Source organism: Rana temporaria, chromosome 3, assembly GCF_905171775.1.
Source record: "Rana temporaria chromosome 3, aRanTem1.1, whole genome shotgun sequence".
Classification (NCBI taxonomy): domain Eukaryota; kingdom Metazoa; phylum Chordata; class Amphibia; order Anura; family Ranidae; genus Rana; species Rana temporaria.
This window is the reverse complement of record NC_053491.1, coordinates 209689609-209708459: the sequence shown is the minus strand read 5'-3', so window position 1 is coordinate 209708459 and position 18851 is coordinate 209689609. Positions and strand designations below refer to the sequence as shown.

Here is an 18851-nt window from a genome sequence, read left to right as displayed (position 1 = left end):
CTACCAGCCTATCAATCATTTCCAGGGCTGCTTTCCATGTGGGCTGTAATTTCTCGCAATCCCAAAATAGGTGGAAAAAGGAACCCTGCTGAGGGCAACCTCTAAAGCAAGCCGGGGAGGCCTAAGGGAATATTTTGCTAAGCCGGAGTGGGGTGTAGTACCACCTCATCAAGAGCTTAATTGCAGTATCTCTTACTGTCAGCGACTTAGTGCACTTACGCATGTTTTGCCAACCTCCAGCCCAGTCTAAAGCATCATCATCTAAACTAAGTTCCTGCTGCCAACTACATCTATATTTCACCAGAGCAGGTTCGGAAACTGATTCCAAAAACCTGTAGACCACCGAGATAAGGCCCTTCTGTCTAGGAGCCGAGTAACATATATCCTCAAAGAGGGAGCTCAAGCCTGACTCCTGGAGGGGGTAATGTAGCTGGAAAAAGTGTCTTAGTTGCAGGAAATGGTAAAACTCTAGTGGGCAAAAGGTAGAGTGATTGTAAATGAGAAAATGTGACAAACTTGGAGTCTACCAGGAATTTATCCAACTTCGTTAGGCCACAGTCTCTCCAAATTTCAAAAGAGTCCCGGTGGTTAAAAGCCGAGGGGAATCTAGGATCGCCAAAGAATGAGGCACCCCTTGGGGCCTCCGAGACTAGCTTAAACATATTTTATAGTCCAACCAAGGTTTCAAACTTTCCTCCACTACACTATTCAGGTGCAAACCCGGCCACGATCTACCAGAGGACCACAGCAGACCCGGGAGAAAAAAAGGGGAAATAGAGTCACCCTCAAACCTGACCCAAGGGACTCTAGAGTTAGCTATATTCCACTGAGCCTGCTGTGTGAATCTACTGGACAGATAGTAGAGCCAAATCTGAGGGACTCCCAGACCCCCACGAGCCGCTGGGCGGTACAAAACATCCCTGGAGAACCTTGGGGGCCTACCCTGCCATATAAACTTGTTTAGGTGCGATTGGAAATCCAACAGAAGGGATTTGGAGAGCCTAACTGGGAGGGAGCGGAACAAGTAAAGGAGCTTGGGCAGAATTGTCATCTTTAGGGCCGAGATCCTGCCAAGGAAAGAAATGTGTAAAGGGGCCCAGAGCTTTAGGAGCCTTTTCAGCTTGGTGAGCATCTTGGGGTAATTTGCGTGAAACAGTTTGCGGTAATCACCAGTCAGGTCAATGCCCAAGTATGAAAGAGAGTCAACCGCCCAGGAGAACGGAAAAACCTGCTTTAGGTGACCTATCTCCTCGGGGGTAAAGCCAACTGGCAGGGCCACCGATTTTGCGACACTGACCGAGAGACCAGAAATCCCCGCAAAGGCGGACAAAGTGGACAACAGAGGGGGCAAGGTAAGTAAGGGGTCCGTGACAAACATTAAAACGTTGTCTGCATACATACAGAACTTATAAACTGAGGCACCCTTAGCATACCCACGAATGTCTGGATTATTTAAAATGGCAATAGCCAGGGGTTCAAGGGCCAGCGCAAAAATAAGGGGGGAAAGTGGACACCCCTGCCTAGTCCCCCTCCCTAGACTAAAGAACTCTGAGCTGCACCCCGGGATTCGAATGCGAGTTTTGGGATTCTGGTATAGTGCCTGAAAAGCATGAAAAAACTCACCCTGGAGACCCATGCGGGGCAAAAGCGTGGACAGATAGTTCCAGGAGACACTATCGAATGCCTTGTGTATATCCAGGCCCAACAAAAAAAGTTTGCGTGAAAATAAGTTGGCATCCTGAATAATGTTCGTTGCTAAACGTATATTATCTGTGATAAGCCTATGGGGGATAAAACCTGACTGGTAGGGGGAGATAAGAGAGGAGATCACTCCCGCAAGCCTATCTGCCATGATTCTGGAGAAGATTTTAAGGTCGTTATTAACGACCGATATGGGTCTATAATTTTGAGGGAGAGCATGGTTTTTATTGGGCTTAGGGATCAGGGACATGTTGGCGAGCAACATTTCTTCTGGGAAACTACCGCCCTGCAAAACTAAATTAAATAATTGGACTAATCTAGAGGAAAGGGGTTCGGCGAATTTTTTATAATATACAGACGAAAACCCGTCAGGACCTGGGGCTGAACCAGTCTTCAGTGATTTAACTCCTAGGACCTCCGCAGATGTGAAGAAGAAAGGGAAGGGATAGGGAGGGCCTGGAACCAGGGATCATCCTGTACAGAATGTTCCGAGGGCCTAGCCGCAAGCAGGGAGGAATAAAACTGTGTGAAGTGCCGAAGCACTTCTTGTGGATGAGAGGAGGTCCGGCCTGGACCCATATCATACTTATAAACATGTGGAGGGCGCTGATTCAACTTCCTCGCAAACATGGACGAGGCCGTGTTACTATGAAGCAGGAACCACGCCCTTTGACCATCTCCGAGCCTTTTCAACCTTATCCGAGAGCAAAGTATCAAGCTCTAGGCGCTTCTGTTCTATAGCCTGCCTGGTCGAATCCAAATGTAGGGAATCGGCCTTCTTATAAAGAAGATCTAACTCGGCCGAGAGTGATAACATTTTATGTCTATTCAGTTTGTTACGGGCAGAGGCAATTCCTATAAGTTTTCCCCGGATTACTGCCTTATGGGCAGCCCAGACCGTGGCAAATGGGGTGTCTGGAATGGCGTTAAGTGTGAAATATTCCACAATGGCATTCGCAACATCCGATTCAACCACAGCGTCAGACAGGAGCGCCTCATTCAGCCTCCAGGAAAAGGGGGCAGGGGCCAAACCGATGAAATTCATGGTGAAGGATACTGCCTGGTTATCCGACCAGACGCAGGGGTGTATTGTGGAGGACGAAAAGTTGGCTAAGAGAACTGGCGAGGCGTAGATATAATCCAATCTAGCAGAGCTATTGTGAGGATGAGAATAAAAAGTAAATTCCCTAACCCCCACATTATGAGCCCTCCATGAATCCACCAATTGGTGATCTAGCAGGCACTTTGCTAGGGTCCTGGGAAAAGCCTTGGCACTTGCAGCAGTAGTACACCTATCCAGATTAGCGTTGGCCACCATGTAAAAAAAAACTCCCACTATCGTATGCGGAGACTGGTATTTGGTCAGGAGGGCAAAAAAAGGAGCTAAAAAAAGAAACCAGGGCATCGTTAGGAGCGTAGACACTTGCAATCGTCAATTCTTTGTTGTTCACTAGACCCTTAATAATGACATATCTACTCTCTGAATCCATAGGAAAGGAGGAGTGTAAGAAAATGGCAGCGCCCCTAGACTTAGAGGAGTGGAGTGAATAAAATGCCTGAGGGAATTGTCTGTGGAAAAATATGGGGTGGGAAGATTGGGCAAAATGAGTCTCTTGAATAAGGAGAATTTGGGCTCCCAAAGATTTGTACATGTCAAAGGCCTTACGCCTCTTGACAGGGGAGTTAAAGCCCTTCACGTTATGTGATATACATGTAATAGGCATGGGGAAAGTAGAGTTGCACTATAGATTGTAAAATCGAACCAGGATCCAACGCCATGTGGGGGACTAACCTAGCACCTCCACCTGTCAGGGGCGCCACCATAATCTCGGGCCCAACATCATCAATATACAGCAAGGGAATCTCAACCCAAGTATTCATTTGTAGAGTACAAAGTTCCATGTTGACATAGACACAGACCGTGTCAATGGGATACAGCCGACCTGAAAAAAAGCAATGTCCAGACAAAACCGCATCAAAATAATAAAACAAAAAAAAAGCAAAAAATCATAATGCAAAACACAGGAATTGGATCAGGTAGATAAGAACTCAACCTGATAACTGGAGAACCAAAATGAAGCAAACAATCAGGTCTCAAACCCAGCGGGACCAAATAAGTGAAGTGCCACAGCTCAATCATCTATCCAGGGAAGCAAAAGGTCACAAATTTAGCCGGGTGGGGAGGACATGACACGGCTCCGGGGGACCAACACCAGAGGAAGAGCCATGAAGGTCAATGAAGACTCAAAAAAATTAAAAAAATTATGATAAGTTCCATTGCAAAATGAAGTAGTCGCCAAAGAGGAAACGGAGAGAGGTCCGAAGCAAAGCAACCGGCAATGGCTAGTTGAGATTTCTGTCGCCCGGATCGTATCTGATTCTCCTTCTATCTCTGCGGGGAGGAGGCGTCTGCCAGATCGGAGCCGGTCTAGGTGTAGAGGGGGGGCGGCGAATCGCACCAGCATCCAGAAGGCCAAGCTTCACCAGGATTTCCTGACCCTCTAGTAGAGATGTCGCAGAATACGTCGTGCCGTTGTGGGGAATCGTTAGCTTGAAGGGAAATCCCCATTTGTATCGAATCCTAGCAGACTGGAGGATCGACGTGACCTCTTTTATGCCCCTGCGTCTGTCCAGGGTGGCGGGAGAAATGTTCGGATAGATCTGGATAACATGTTCATCCAACATGATACGCTGTTTTATGCGCGCTGCTCTCAGGATCTCCTCCTTAATGAGGAAATCCTTCATACAAAGGACTATATCCCTCGGGGGATTGTCAGAGGGAGGCTTCGGCCTAAGAGCCCTGTGGATGTGATCGCATGTAAATGCCACAGAGTCACAATTAGGAAGCAGGGACTTAAAGAGCTTAATTACTGTGGGAATAAGTTCAGTTTCTGATTCAGGGACACTCCGCAGGCGCAGATTATGGCGCCTGTTTCGATTGTCAAGGTCCTCAATTTGGGATTGCATTTGGACAAACGCAGAAGACAGTGTATCATATTCCCTGCTCAAATCCCCATAGGCCAATGCCAGCTCATCGTGCTTTGTTTCAAGGAGATCGGTTCTCGAGCCGAGGGCCGCGATCTCCTGCGACAGCGTGTGTGAAGTCTTATGAAGTTCCGTCTGGAACTTAGTGGCCAGCTTCTCATACATGGACTCCAGGCTAGCGTCAAGATCTGCTTTAGATAGCGCAGACTGGTACTCACGATTCGGCTCCAGCAGCCATGCGAAGGTCGGTTGCGGTGATGGGGCCTGCATCGGCGGGCCCAGCAGGCCTGGATCGTTGGCGGCGCCATCTTGTGACATGCTGTCCTGCTCCCGAGCACGGAGGAGATAGTGTGTCAGTGTGTGCTGAGCCGGGCCCTGGGATTTTTTCCTCTTCGGCGGCATGCACTACTTGGATGCGGCTAGAGGGGTGTTAAAATAGGCAGAAAAACTGATCGTTAATGACCCTCTAGCTGTGATCAGGGTCCCGAGTGGAGCGGAGCTACAGCCTCAAGCGTCCATCCCGATCAGCGCCGCGCATGCGCCCCCAACGTTAATTTTTTTAAATTAATACATACTGTAAATAAATTATATTTCCTGCAGTTTACTTGTGTTTTAGCCAGCATGGGGTAAATGCTACAGCTACACCCTGCTGAACATCCTATCATCTGCACACTTTATCTAGATGGGTGGTATTGTCTAGTGATGATAGCCTTGGGTCACCATAGAGCCAAACCCTCTTCCCTAAGCATAGCAGATTTTTCCCCACCTTCCCAGTTCAATGTTTGTGGGCTTTCTGGGACCTTCCCTTCTAGTATAGTCTGTCAGTCCCTATCCGACTTTTCACCTGTAATATGTATGATCTCTTTGCAAGACACAAATGTGGTCTCGTTGGCCAAGAAGTTCTGGATGGTATTTGCTTGTCTTGGTGGGGAGTGCTATTTTTATTTCCCCCTTGCCCTTGGAAGATCCCTCTGATGGGCGTATGCTCTTATCCTATCTTGCGTATGGTGTTCTGGAACAGGCGGTTTTTGAGTGCTCAGTGGATTCTCCTATGGGTTGGTGTTTTGGGCTGACCTTCACTGGACATCACCTGGGTGTTGCAGGAACTTCACCTGCGAAAACGTGTGGGAATTAAGCATCAGGTCATTTGACCTGCTTCCTATGCTGGACAGTGTGTCGTTGGTGACCTTCCTGTATTTCCTAGAGCCACAGTAAGGCATTCCTTGCTTGGAGGGAAATATCTGTCACTGGAGGGTTCTGTATTCCCCTGGACTGTCAACAGACAGAGATTGTGTTCACCCTGCTGCAAATTTCCCCTGTGAGGGATATTGTACATCTGGAAGTTTTAATGTTTCAATTTTTACCACCCTTGTGGGCCATTCCCTTCTAACCATTAGAATTGCTATTTTGTGAGGTATCTCACACCTATGGATATCTTGTTGCAAGTTTGCTTGTATGATCATACATCTTTTTTCCTTATGTTTTTTTTCTTGTTTCTGAGGCCAAGTGCTAGGAATGCTATGCCAGGATTTAGCCCTCTGTGCTTGATGGGCTGGTCTCCTTTCAACATGGTTATTTTCCAAACTTTCCCATATGAATCTGTTTTTTTCCTATGATTTAGCCTAGTAAATGTTTTTTTTTTTTTTTTTTTTTTTTTTACCACATTGTGTTGCTGGCCTAGCTTTCTTTTCATTTGATGTTTGTTTTGCAGCTGTTTTTTGGTGGCTACTTGGCTGGTCCACCATTTTCATTTAATAGGGCCCATTGTTTCTCTTGGTGCGAGTTTCCTCTTATCTGAAACTCTCTGTAGTTTGTCTTGAACTCTAGGTTATCCTTGATGCCCTCCTTTTGGTTTTGGCAATTATTCTATTTCTCTTTTTACTCATCTTGTTTCGATTCTGGCATCCATCAATTCATTTAGAAACTCTGTTGTGGGATCAGTTGAACCTCTCAGTGAATAGTGCCCACACCTCAGTTTGACTGCCTTTGGACATCAGTAAGTTAAAAAAAATGGTATTGGCTCTCTGTGCTTCTCTTTGCACTTTCATGGCTAGTAGAGGAGGGGCCAAAAATGTGCTGTACATAGCTTCCTTTATATATCACAGCACCCTACCTTAGTACTTCTTTCAACAGTTCTCAGCCCTGATGCAAGCAGTTGGGGGAGCTAGGCAAATATCAAAATGCCTCAAAGTTCAACTCTAGGGAAAGGAAAAATGCTTGCAGTTGGGCTGCCCCAAACTGCAAGGGCTAAATGCTCGCTGATGTCTAACACGTGACAAAAAGTTGTTTTACTTTCTTCATCCTCTTCTCCCACAGACTTCCTCCAACTTGAAGACTGGTCCCTGGAGCCTTGTTTTCCTTATACTCCAGTAGCCGCACATCTTCTGATGTCAAGTCCAACGCTGAGCCCATAGACCTGCATTGCATAGGAGGACCCAGAGGGACAATCCACTGCTGGAGAGGACAGTGGTGGTAAAAAATAAGTCCCAAGATTTTGGTAACCCCCTAGACCTAAACAAGCATTTAACCCTTGTAGCGAAGGGGCAGCCCTAATGGAGTATTTTCACTTTTCCTGGAGATAGGCTTTAATAGGTGGAATGTCATTCTGGGAAACTAGGAATTCCTGAGCAGGCTGCACTTGCATGCTGTCCACCACAGTTAATGCTCACATGTAATGCTGAGCCTCCATAATTGAAAGAACTGCAAATGGGGTATGCGCTATCTGACTTGTCACAGCTTGTTTTGCACACTATAAGAAGTGCACTGTGTGCAATGAGTTCAGAGAAGGCATTTTCAATAGAGGAGAGTAGCTTGTACATTTGTGAAAGACTGAAGGTAAGGCTGGAGATAACATTCCTTCTATTGCAATGCAGAATAAATTTAATTTTTTTGATCACCAGGGTGACAGTTGGAGTTATATTGCTTCTTTTTTGTGTTGGATAGGGGATGAAAAACGTTTATTAGGGAATTCTTATTTGGAGAAAGTTCACAATTTTATATTTTAAGGTTATTTTATTCAAAAACATTGTTTTTTTTTGTTTAATATCCCTATTACATATTGAAGGATTGCATGACGGCAGGTGCATTACAAACCATAAGCAACACATGCTTTTTTTTAACAGATCAGCCAGTAAACTATTAGCTGGAGGCATCAGTGTTTACATGTAATTTAATTACATACTTTTATATTACATTAATTTTATTCTTGTGAGGAAAGAAATGTTTAGTTTTCATAAGATGAAGGTAATGATTTAGGAATTGTTTTTTGTTTTGTATAAAACATGTTATCCCAGGAGAGTCTTAAATGATAACCTTATGTTTCCACACTATAAACACTTTTTTTAAATATGTAGTATTGTACTGAATTAAGTGCGGTTTCCATCCAAACGACAACATCTCCAGACTAATTTCAAAAACATAAAGGCCCTTTTTTTGCCAGAAACCCTATTTATGTTGTGGAAGGAAGGGTGTTCATGCTATAACAGATAGACGCGTGAAAGTAAAATTAGGACTTGTGTGTGCCCATCTCTTGTGTTCATCATGTTGTTTCTCATTAGTGGGTGAGCCTTTAATTTAAAGAAGCATCCGACGTTCTGCTTTATATAATCGGTGCCATCAGTGATCTAGAGTAAACAAAGGCATAAATCAAGGGTGGTACAGATGAAAATCAGTTTTTAAACTTAAGAAAATGTGCAGGGAGGGAAAAGGAAAGAGGGGGAGGGAGGGTGGAGAGAAGGGGAATTGTGAAAAGAGGGGGGATGGGGGGAAGGAAAGGGGGGCATAGGGGTGAGGGGGAGGGAAGGGGAAGGAGGGTGTGAGAAGGACAGGAAGGGGAAACTATCACCACATTGCAACAGGTGACAAGAGTAGTCAAAAAAAGGGGAAGGAAAAAATCCTTACCATAAAACAATGCTAGAAATAAGCTTGCTGAGGCATGTATGAGCGGGAGAAATAGCGACAAGGATGGTGCAGCCTAAGATGTACAATTAAAACAAAACAGAAAACAATGTACAATTAAAAAAATTCAGATACAATATCTCATTAAAGGCCTTGAACTGGCCATGAGTAATATTTTTTTTCTGGGCAAATAACCAATACTACAATCAAACTGGTGGTGTAGCCATGGTAGCTAGATACGCCCCTAGCGTGGCCAATGTGTTGCTAAATAAATGGGAACAAGAAAGTGTCTTTAAAAATAGAAATAAATATCTTTTGTTTCTATAGAAGATAAATAGACAATGTGATCTTATTATGGGAAGGAACAGCAGGTAATTTGGAAATATTTCTGGCGCAAATGAACATTAACAAATATGGTCTGAAGTTCACGGCTGAGACTAGTCTCGCGGTGGTCAACTATCTAGACCTCACTATTAGTAAAAAAGGTAACAAATTTGAAACAAAAACATATTTCAAAAACACAGACCGAAATGGTTTTGTACTACCAGCTGTTACCATCCCCAATGTTACCATCCCCAATGGATAGGAGCTATACCCAAAGGGCAATACATGCGGCTTAGGCGCAATTGTGCAACTAATGAAGATTTTGTCACACAAGCCGATGTCCTGACAAACACATTTTTAGAAAAAGGGTATGAAATAGAAACATTAGAGAAAGTGCTCACTCAGGTGTCCCAAATGGAAAGAGAAACATTGTTGGTAGCTAAGCCAAAAAAGCAATTCGGAAGTGAAGTATTCATTTATTTCAAATTTTATTTTAGATACATATATATTTTAGATTTATATTTTGGCGCAGAATTCACAAGATATAGTGGTAATCCAATAACAAGAAATGAGTTGGGTGTGGAAGGATAATGTAAACATACATTATACATAAAATATATAACATACTAAATATTATATACAGTGATTAAAATAATTTTTGAACGGGTCACTGTTGTTCTAAGTAAATATATTTCTAAAAGTGCTATTGGCGTTATGTGTTATGAAGTTATGTTCAATAAAATGGAATGACACAGGGAAAAAGTATTGAACAAGCTTACTGAAATGTATTTAAGCGGTTAAATACAGGGCATTTTCACCCCCTTCCTGCCCAGACCAATTTTTAATTTTTGGCGCTGTCGTGCTTGAGAGACAATTGCGCGGTCATGCAACACTGTACCCAAATGACATCTTTGTTTTTTTCCCCACAAATAGAGCTTTCGTTTGGTGGTATTTGATCACCTCTGCAGTTTTAATTTTTTGTGCTATAAACAAAAGAAGAGCAACTATTTTGAAAAACAATATTTTTTACTTTTTATTTTAATAAATTTCACAATTTAAAAAAATAATGTTTCCTCAGTTTAGACCGATAACGTATTCTTTTACATATTTTTGGTAAAAAAAAGAGCATTTATTGATTGGTTTGCGCAAAAGTTATAGCATCTGCAAAATAAGGGATAGATTTATGGCATTTTTATTTTTTTACTCGTAATGGCGGCGATCTGCATTTTTATTTTTTTTATTGTGACCGTGACATTGTGACAGACACATCAGACACTTTTGACACGTTTTTGTGACCATTAACATTTATAGAGCGATTAGTGCTATAAAACTTCACTGATTACTGACAATGCGGCCGCCGGGCACACACACTGGGTCCCGAGCGATGCGGCGCCTAGCTGCCCGGGAGGCCCAGGACATCGTATGACGTCCACCTGGAGAGAGGGAGGGTTCCCGTTGATGTCGTTTTACAATGACTCGGTAGGGAAGGGGTTAATACTTTGTACACAATCCTTTGTTAGTAATGACAGCTTCAAGATGCTTCCTGTATGGAGAAACTAATCACATTCATTGCTCAGGTGTGATTTTGGCCCATTCATCCACACAGTCTTCAGATCTTGAAGGTTCCGTTGGCCTTTCCTATGAACTCTGACCATTAGTTCTTTCTATAGATTTTCTATATAATTCAAGTCAGGTGTTAGGCTGGGCCATTCTAGCAGCTTTTATTTTTTATTTTTTTAAACCAATTAAGAGTTTCCTTGGCTTTGTGTTTGGGATCATTATCTTGCTGAAATGTCAAACCTCATTCCATCTTCTTCATCCTGGTAGATGACAGCGGATTTTTATGAATAATGTCTTGGTACATTTTTCCATTCATCCTTCCTTTAATGATATGAAGTTTGCCAGTACCATATGCTGAAAAACAGCCCCACACCATGATGTTCATACCTCCAAACTTCACGGTTGGTACAGTGTTTTTGGGGTCGTGTGCAGTGCCATTTGACCTCCAAACATGGTGTGTATTATGGCATCCAAAGAGTTCAATTTTGGTCTCATCTGACCTGACAATATTCTCCCAGTATTCCACAGGCTTGTCTGAATGTTGTGGAGCAAACTTTACCAAGCTTCAACATTTTTTTTCTTCAGCAATGGAGTTTTGCATGGTGAGCATGCAAACAGGCCATGGCAGTTGATTGCATTACTTATTGTTTTCTTTAAAACAGTTGTACCTGCTAATTCCAGGTCTTTCTGAAGTGGTCCTTGGCTCTTGGCCGACACTTCTGATAATTATTTTCACTCCTCTGTCAGAAATGTTGTGAGGAGCACCTGGTCATGGCTGGTTTATGGTGAATTATGTTCTTTCCACTTCCAGATAAGGCCCCCAACACTGCGCACTGGAACATTCAGAAGGCTAGACATACATCAGTATGTTTTGTAACAATACAGTAAGGTTGTGAAGGTCTTGAGAGAGCTCTCTGCTTTCACCCATCATTAGATGTTTCTTGTGTGACATCTTGGTAATGAGATATAGACCATCAGTTGAGACTGAACTAGCTGATATTAATTTGCACTAACAAGAAGCAGGGTTACTTTCTAATTACTGATAGATTTCAGCTGTTTTTTTGACTTTCAATGCTTTTTTGCATCTCCCTTTCTTCAACAGTGTTCAATACTTTTCCCAGTGTCATTCCATTTTATTACACATAACTTAACCACTTAAGGACCCCCTACCGACGATATACGTCGGCAGAATGGCATGGCTGGGCATAATCACGTACCTGTACGGCGCGCTCGCGACTCGGTCCGAAGCTCTGTGACCGCGCCCGCGGGACCCGGTCAACTCCTTAACTTTTTTATGTATGGATTTCATGGGTTGTTACTGACTTGTCGTGAAAACGTCATGTCAATGGCAGCTTTAGAAATATATTTATCAAGAAAAATGGTGACATGTTGAATACTTATTTTACCTTCTGTATTTCCAAAAAAATATCAAATAGCGGGTACAAGCCAGTAGCTTGGTGGTCTTGAATGGACTGTAGAAAAGCTCAAGACTGCCAACATTGAGAACATAGAGTTGAAATTATAAAACAAATAAAGCTGTTGGCTATTTCTTGAATTCTCAAGTCTATAAACATCTTAGTTTCAGTTGGCTACTGTAATGCCGCGTACTCACGATCGGACATTTCGACAACAAAACTATGGATTTTTTTCCGACGGATGTTGGCTCAAACTTGTCTTGCATACACACGGTCACACAAATGTTGTCAAATTTCGAACGTCAAGAACACGATGACGGAATTGGCTACATACGATCGAAATTTCCAACAAGAACCTTTGTTGTTGGAAAAATTGAGAACCAGCTCTCAAATTCTAACAGCAAATGTCCGATGGAGCATACATTTTCCAACAACAATCTCACAATGAACAATAGTTGTGAGAAATTCCGACTGTGTGTACGCGGCATAAGATGTCGGTCCACGTGATTAAGACTGATGCTTTAGTATAACTTGGGAACTGCTTGCTATTTGGGTTTATTGTTTGTTATAAACACTGACATATAAGGAATGAATATTTTATCATGATTTATTTACACCAGTTTGAAATAGATCTTGTTACATCTTTCTAAAATCTTTAATATACTGCACACGGAGTATCCCTCTATGAAAAATGTATTTCTTTCTACAGTTAGCAGAAAGTAAAATCACATTAAATTAAAAGTTGTATAAATAATCAATTTTAACATTTTGCTACAGGTGTTGGAAAGTTTAATTTCTCCAAGTTGAACTTTTACTACCTAAAACATTTTGCGTGTACATTTTCCTTCAGAGTGATTAAGCGTAACGTGCACAGAAAACCCATTTTTTGGTAGTGAGTGGATGTTGGAGAATTATCTTTCCTACCGTCTATTGTAGATACTGTTGCACCAAAATGGCATGGCCTGCATTCTTGTCACAGAGACCACAAGCCGTCTCATTTTAAGTTTTATTGTCAACTTGCAAAGCCCAATCCAATGCTGCCCCTGCTATGTTTTAAGCTTTTGTTTTTATACTTCCCTTTTCCCAATGTTTTCAGGGTTTGTCATCTGCAGTGTAGGGCCTCTGCATCTTTTCTTGGTGGACGATGGTCCTCGATATTGCTGATGTCAGTCCCGCTCTCTTTATCATTATTCTGTGAGAGCAGGATGCTCTGTACTCAATATATTTCCTCAGTCTTCAGGTTGAATGACACCAGGCATCATTCAATCTGGAGCACTGGGAAATCTAGTTATAGTATAGAAGTTACTGTGGGGGACAGCTCCAGAGAGGAGGTAAGTATTGCAGCCCCAGAGCTATTTTATTTTTTTGCTGAGGGTTTTTTTTTTTTCAGCGTAACACGTTGGGCTTAAAAGTTCAAACATTGGCCTGCTGCCATTACCTTTGCTTCACAATCAAGTAGGTTTCTGGCAATAAAGGAATCATACAGATCAGTGAGCTGACCGAATAGTGAAATAAACAGTATGGAAGACAGCCCTGAAGCTCCTGTAATTCTGCCCGAACTGGTTATTTTTAAGATATCCAATGCCGAATCAAGAGGAAAAACAATCATATAAGTATTGTCTTTGATGTTCCTAAAGGATCTAAAAAAGCATTTATGATTTAGCCCATTAGTGTTCCCTTATAATTGTACTACATAGATTGTTTCTTTCAGAAAATTATTGCATGACCTTTGGTCTTCAACACTTTTGAGTCATTGACCGAACATGGATGCAATAAGTGACAGTCAGGAAAATGCCACAATTCCTTCCATATCTGTACATTATCTGGGTCAGAGATTTAAAAAGTATTAAAGCCAACGCACCAGCATGGCAACAAATATCAAAATAGGTCTGCAATGGATGCCTGTACACATTGTATTATCAGATCACTTGCCTTTACACGCACATTACCTTAATGACGTCTTAGTCCATTGGGTTCAATATTGAGTTGGGTCCCACTCTTTTGCAGCTATAACAGCTTAAATTCTTCTGGGAAGGCTGTGCACAAGGTTTAGAGTGGTGTCTATAGGAATGTTTGATCATTCTTCCAGAACGCATTTGTGAGGTCAGACACTGATGTGGACAAGAAGGTCTGGCTCACAGTCTTCTCTCTAATTCATCCCAAAGGTGTCCTATCAGTTGGGTCAGGACTTTGTGGCAGGCCAGTGAAGTTCCTCCACCCCCAAACTCTCTCATATAGTTCTTTATGGAGCTTGCCTTTGTGCACTGGTGCGCAGTCATGTTGAACAGGAAGGGCCATCCCCAAACTGTTCCCACATAGTTGGAACTAAGGGGCCAAGCGCAACCCCTGAAAAACAACCCCACACCAGAACCTCCCTCCTCCAAATTATTTGAACCAGTACACAAAGTAAGGTCCATAAAGAACATGGATGAGCAAGTTTGGGGTGGCAGAGCTTGACCTGCCTGTACAGAGTCCTGACCTCAACCCGATAGAACACCTTTGGGATGAATAGGACAGAGACTGTGAGCCAGGCCTTCTTGTCCACATCAGTGCCTGACAAATGCACTTCTGGAAGAATGGTCAAACATTTCCATAGACACACTCCTAAACCTTGTGGGCAGCCTTCCGAAAGAGTTTAAGCTGTTATAGCTGCAAGGGTAAACTCCGTATTTTACCCTACGGACTGAGACTGGGATGGCATTAAAGTTGATTGCGTGTAAAGTCAGGCATCCCAATACTTTTGTAATATAGGGGGATATTTACGAAAGGCAAATCCACTACAAGTGCACTTGGATATACAGGCCCCTGTAGATCTGGAGGAGGACATGTAAGGAAAATAAAAAAACACATTTTAGCTTGTACATGATTGGATGTTAAAATCAGCAGAGCTTCCACTCATTTCATATCTACCCCTCAGTGGCTGCCCTTCTAAGTGCACTTTCAGTGCAATTTCAAGTGCACCTTGCACTTGTAGTTTTCACTTGTAGTGCAAAGTGGATTTTCCTTTAGTAAATAAACCCCCATAGTGTGTGTGTGTGTGTGTGTGTGTCTGTGTCTGTGTATATATATATATATATATATATATTAATATATATTATATATATATATATATATATATATAAATATAATATAATAAACATATTTATTTACATTGTATTTATTTATTTTTTCATTATTTTTATTATTTTTTTCTTGCTTCTTATCTGCCCTACTTGGTTTCTCAAAATGTGTGTTTTTAATAAGTCCTTTGGGTCTTTTTTTGTTTTGTTTTTTCGCGAAGACACCCAAGTGAAAGTAAGCCAAATAAATTGATGCTTTTGGATATGAAAAAGATCTAAATATTTTGATGAAACAACTGAGAGCTTTGCAGCTGCTCCAGGCTGGAAGAAAACCGATCAGGACCTGAGCGTGCTTCTGACATGAATGTAAACAGAAAAACACAAAAAAACATAGTAAAGATATCCCATGTTGTTCATAGTTCAGTGGCAAGAGAGTGTTAAATATACATCATTTCATGGCATAGATGAATTTCTGCAACGTGGACAACGTGCTGTTTGCCAAAGTGAATAATTTGTTGTTAGGTCTTGTATTTTGTTACTCCACTTCTCTTCGTAATAGACTGTTTACATATTCTAAATAAAGAAGAAATCTTTTGTTAAGAGTAGTAGACATAATATTGGAATGCCTGCAAGATTTTAGAACCTCAAAAGACAGTATATATCTGTCTTGTTTGGTTATTGAAATAGACTGTAACTGTGGTTGACTTTTGCTTATATATTGAATATATAAAGGAACAAATTTGAAAAATGCTTATTGTATGTTTAAACTTTTGGTATTACAGATCATACAGATGGAACATGGGGATTTCCGATGAGTGAGTATTTGAAGGAGAGAAGCTGCCACATTGGTAGAAATGCTAGAATGTCGGCTTGTTTGGTAAGTTGCCTTGTTGTGACTTGAAAGCCACTTGTCAATATTCATGTCATTTGATGGTTCGCTGCAGTCTTGAGTAAAACAACTATTCAGCACAGATCTTTTCTTCATGCAAAACCTAAGTCATGTGCACAACAAATCCAATTAAACAGATGATTGTTAGCCAAAATATTATGTCTGTCGTTGTTAAGTATTAGATGAACACCATTTCACGAAATCTGACTTCCCTCAAAGCTTGTAGCTGTGATTCACAGGAACTGAGTTAAATATTTTCTGGAAAAAGTGAAGGTTTTCATGTGTAGGAGCTCACTATGTCCTGAATGAAGGATTGTAGCTTTAGCAACCCTTTTCCACATGTTCCAAGTAAATTGGATTATAAACCATATACTTTAAAGTGACCTTTGGGCTCCATTTTGATGTTTTAAAAGAATTTATAAAAGTCTTGCCTAAGACCAGGCGCTGTGAAATGCTTCTATAACCTTCTTTAACCAGTGTTTATTGTTATCCAAAACCTTTAATGCTTAGGGCTCATTCGCACAGTAATGATTGCACACCAACGGAGAGCATCTGTAGTGAAACACAAAAAATGCAGTATGTATTAAATGTTGTGTTTTGAATGTCTTTCAATTTGAATGGGCTGCTTAACACAATGCACCTCAACACACAAAGAAATTGTGAGCATTGCGGATGTAGTGTAAACCACCACTTATTTTATATTATGCCTAAAGCAAACCTAAACACTGCAATTTGATATTAGGTAGGGTATTTTGGTAAATGGGATTTTATTATGCTCTTTTGCAAAAAAAATTATATTCTCTCCACTGACTGGGGTGCAGGCAAGTACAGTGTATAATCGTGTTTGTTTTTTTTCTTTTTTTTCTTTGTTCTCGTACTTTCCTCCCCCCTTCTTTTTGACTCCACCTAATTTTTCACTAACCCATCGTGTAATTTTATCTGTACCTCATTGGTTCCGTATACCACATTTGTAATTGAGTGTACTGTTTTCTGTATAGCTTCTTTCTGCTTTTTGTCATCACATAATGTTCCGTGCTCTTCAAATTACCCTAGCTTGGCATTGTACAGGCATACCCCGCTTTAAGTACACTCACGAGTAAGGACATACCCACGAGTGTATTAAAGTACCTTACGAGTACTGTACAGAAATTTTGCAGCCGCAGTAGAAGCAGCTGAAGCTCAGAGAGCATAGCCCGCCCTGTCCAGTGTGCCCCTGATGTCCTCCACTACAGCCCCTGAGACCTCAACTACAGCTCTTGACACCCCCACTACAGCCTCTGACCCCCCACTACACCCTAGAAATGAAAAAAGAAATTGTTTCACTTTAAGTACATTTTTCGTTTTACATACATGCTCTGGTCCCATTGTGTACTTAAAAGTGGGGTATGCCTGTACTGTATAATACAGTGACCATGGGATTTCACGAGCGTCTTTACTTGGTACATATGTGTAAAGCACAGTTATATTCGTTTAGAGGGTTCTGTTAATTTTATACTTCTCCCGTTTCTTCTTTTCTTCCTTTACAATATGCGTTTTTTTGACTTGCCTGGAAACTTTAAAGATGAGAACTGGAGTCCATATATCTTTTTAATTTTATAAACATCCAGTGCAGACTGGGATGTTTTTAGTTTAGTGTTCATATTTATAAACTAAAATATTTTTTTTTTCTTTTTATATCTACGGGATGCTCTAGATGTTCAGTGGTATGTATTGTGTATGGACAATGGATATTTAACAACTATAATATATTTTTTTCTACTTTAGTGTTTTTCATTCATTCATTGGTCCATACACATTGCAACATTTTATGTTTTGATTTGACTGCGATCCCATATGGACATGTGTTTAGTGTATGTAGACATATGTTGAAGAATAGGTGCCTGTTGGATTCACCGTACAAACATACTGCAATATAGACATCGGTAAGATACACAATACCTTGGACACCTTCACATTCTCATGTCTACTTACTATATCCTAACATGTCAATATGGGAATTCTGAAATCAAATTGTAGTTATTTCCATTAATCCGGGATATTAATTAACTTTTTTAAATTTTTTAACTTTTCGGTTCTTTTTACTCTGCCCGAGATTTTTCTGTTTCTGGTCACAGCTATTTAAGACACCTGTACAACTTTGTTGGTTTCACATGGTTTATGTGACGGTTAGGATATTTATGTCCTCCTACATACTATATACATGGGCCCAATACCTAGGATTAAAACAGAATTACGGCCATTTTACCAGCCCCGGTTTTTCGTTCCTAGCATGCGCTATTGGCCCATCAACGGTCTAATTTACGGCCATCGGCTAATCAATAGCCCAATTTACGGGCATATATAGGTGTCCTTTCTTGTAACTTTTTCTATTTCACCCTGTCCCATCATTTCACCATGTTTTATTAACTTATTAATTTGTTTGGTGACAAATATGTTTGGGTATTTTACGAGTAAAAACACAATATAAAATACAAGGTTTAGAAAATAAAATAAAAAATAAAAACATTAGAGGTGGTAGAGGTATTATTTAACTAAGGCTCTTTTCTACATTCACTATTATGTTCGTTCAATTATCGAATAATACGTATACACACATATATATATATATATATATATATATATATATAGTTAATATATATATAGTTAATGTGGTAGGTTTGCCTAACCTTTCTTTTTCCACTTTTTGCATTTATTGCGGTTGGTCTTGTGCTCTTTTCACAACACCACATATTTTAGTTTATTTTTATTCATTTACTTTTTCACATGACACTACTAATTAAGCTGTCCTAGGTTCCGTTGCTGTGACTTGTAGTGCCGGTTTCCAGTTTTTTACATTAAAGTTACATTGGATTGGAGTGCGGCTGTCCTGATCATCTTTTGTTCTTAAGTACAGTGTATAGCCTTGGCATCTTTCAGATGTCACAAAAGGAAACGGGTGCCAAGAATACATGTATGGGAGTTGCACCACCGGTACTTGCCCCTTACGTGAAGCAATATGACATTGGACCTGAAAAAAGAGGA

General features: G+C 41.1%; 1 protein-coding gene across 3 annotated transcripts in view; it reads left to right on the top strand.

Annotated features, from left to right (window-relative positions):
• Window positions 1-18851, top strand: part of METTL25 (methyltransferase like 25) — a 332607-nt gene that overhangs the window by 169387 nt on the left and 144369 nt on the right. For all 3 annotated transcript variants that reach the window (XM_040344184.1, XM_040344185.1, XM_040344183.1), the window contains exon 7: window positions 15724-15818. In XM_040344184.1, coding sequence (XP_040200118.1) covers window positions 15724-15818 — 95 coding nt within the window. The remainder of the gene's footprint in view (window positions 1-15723; window positions 15819-18851) is intronic.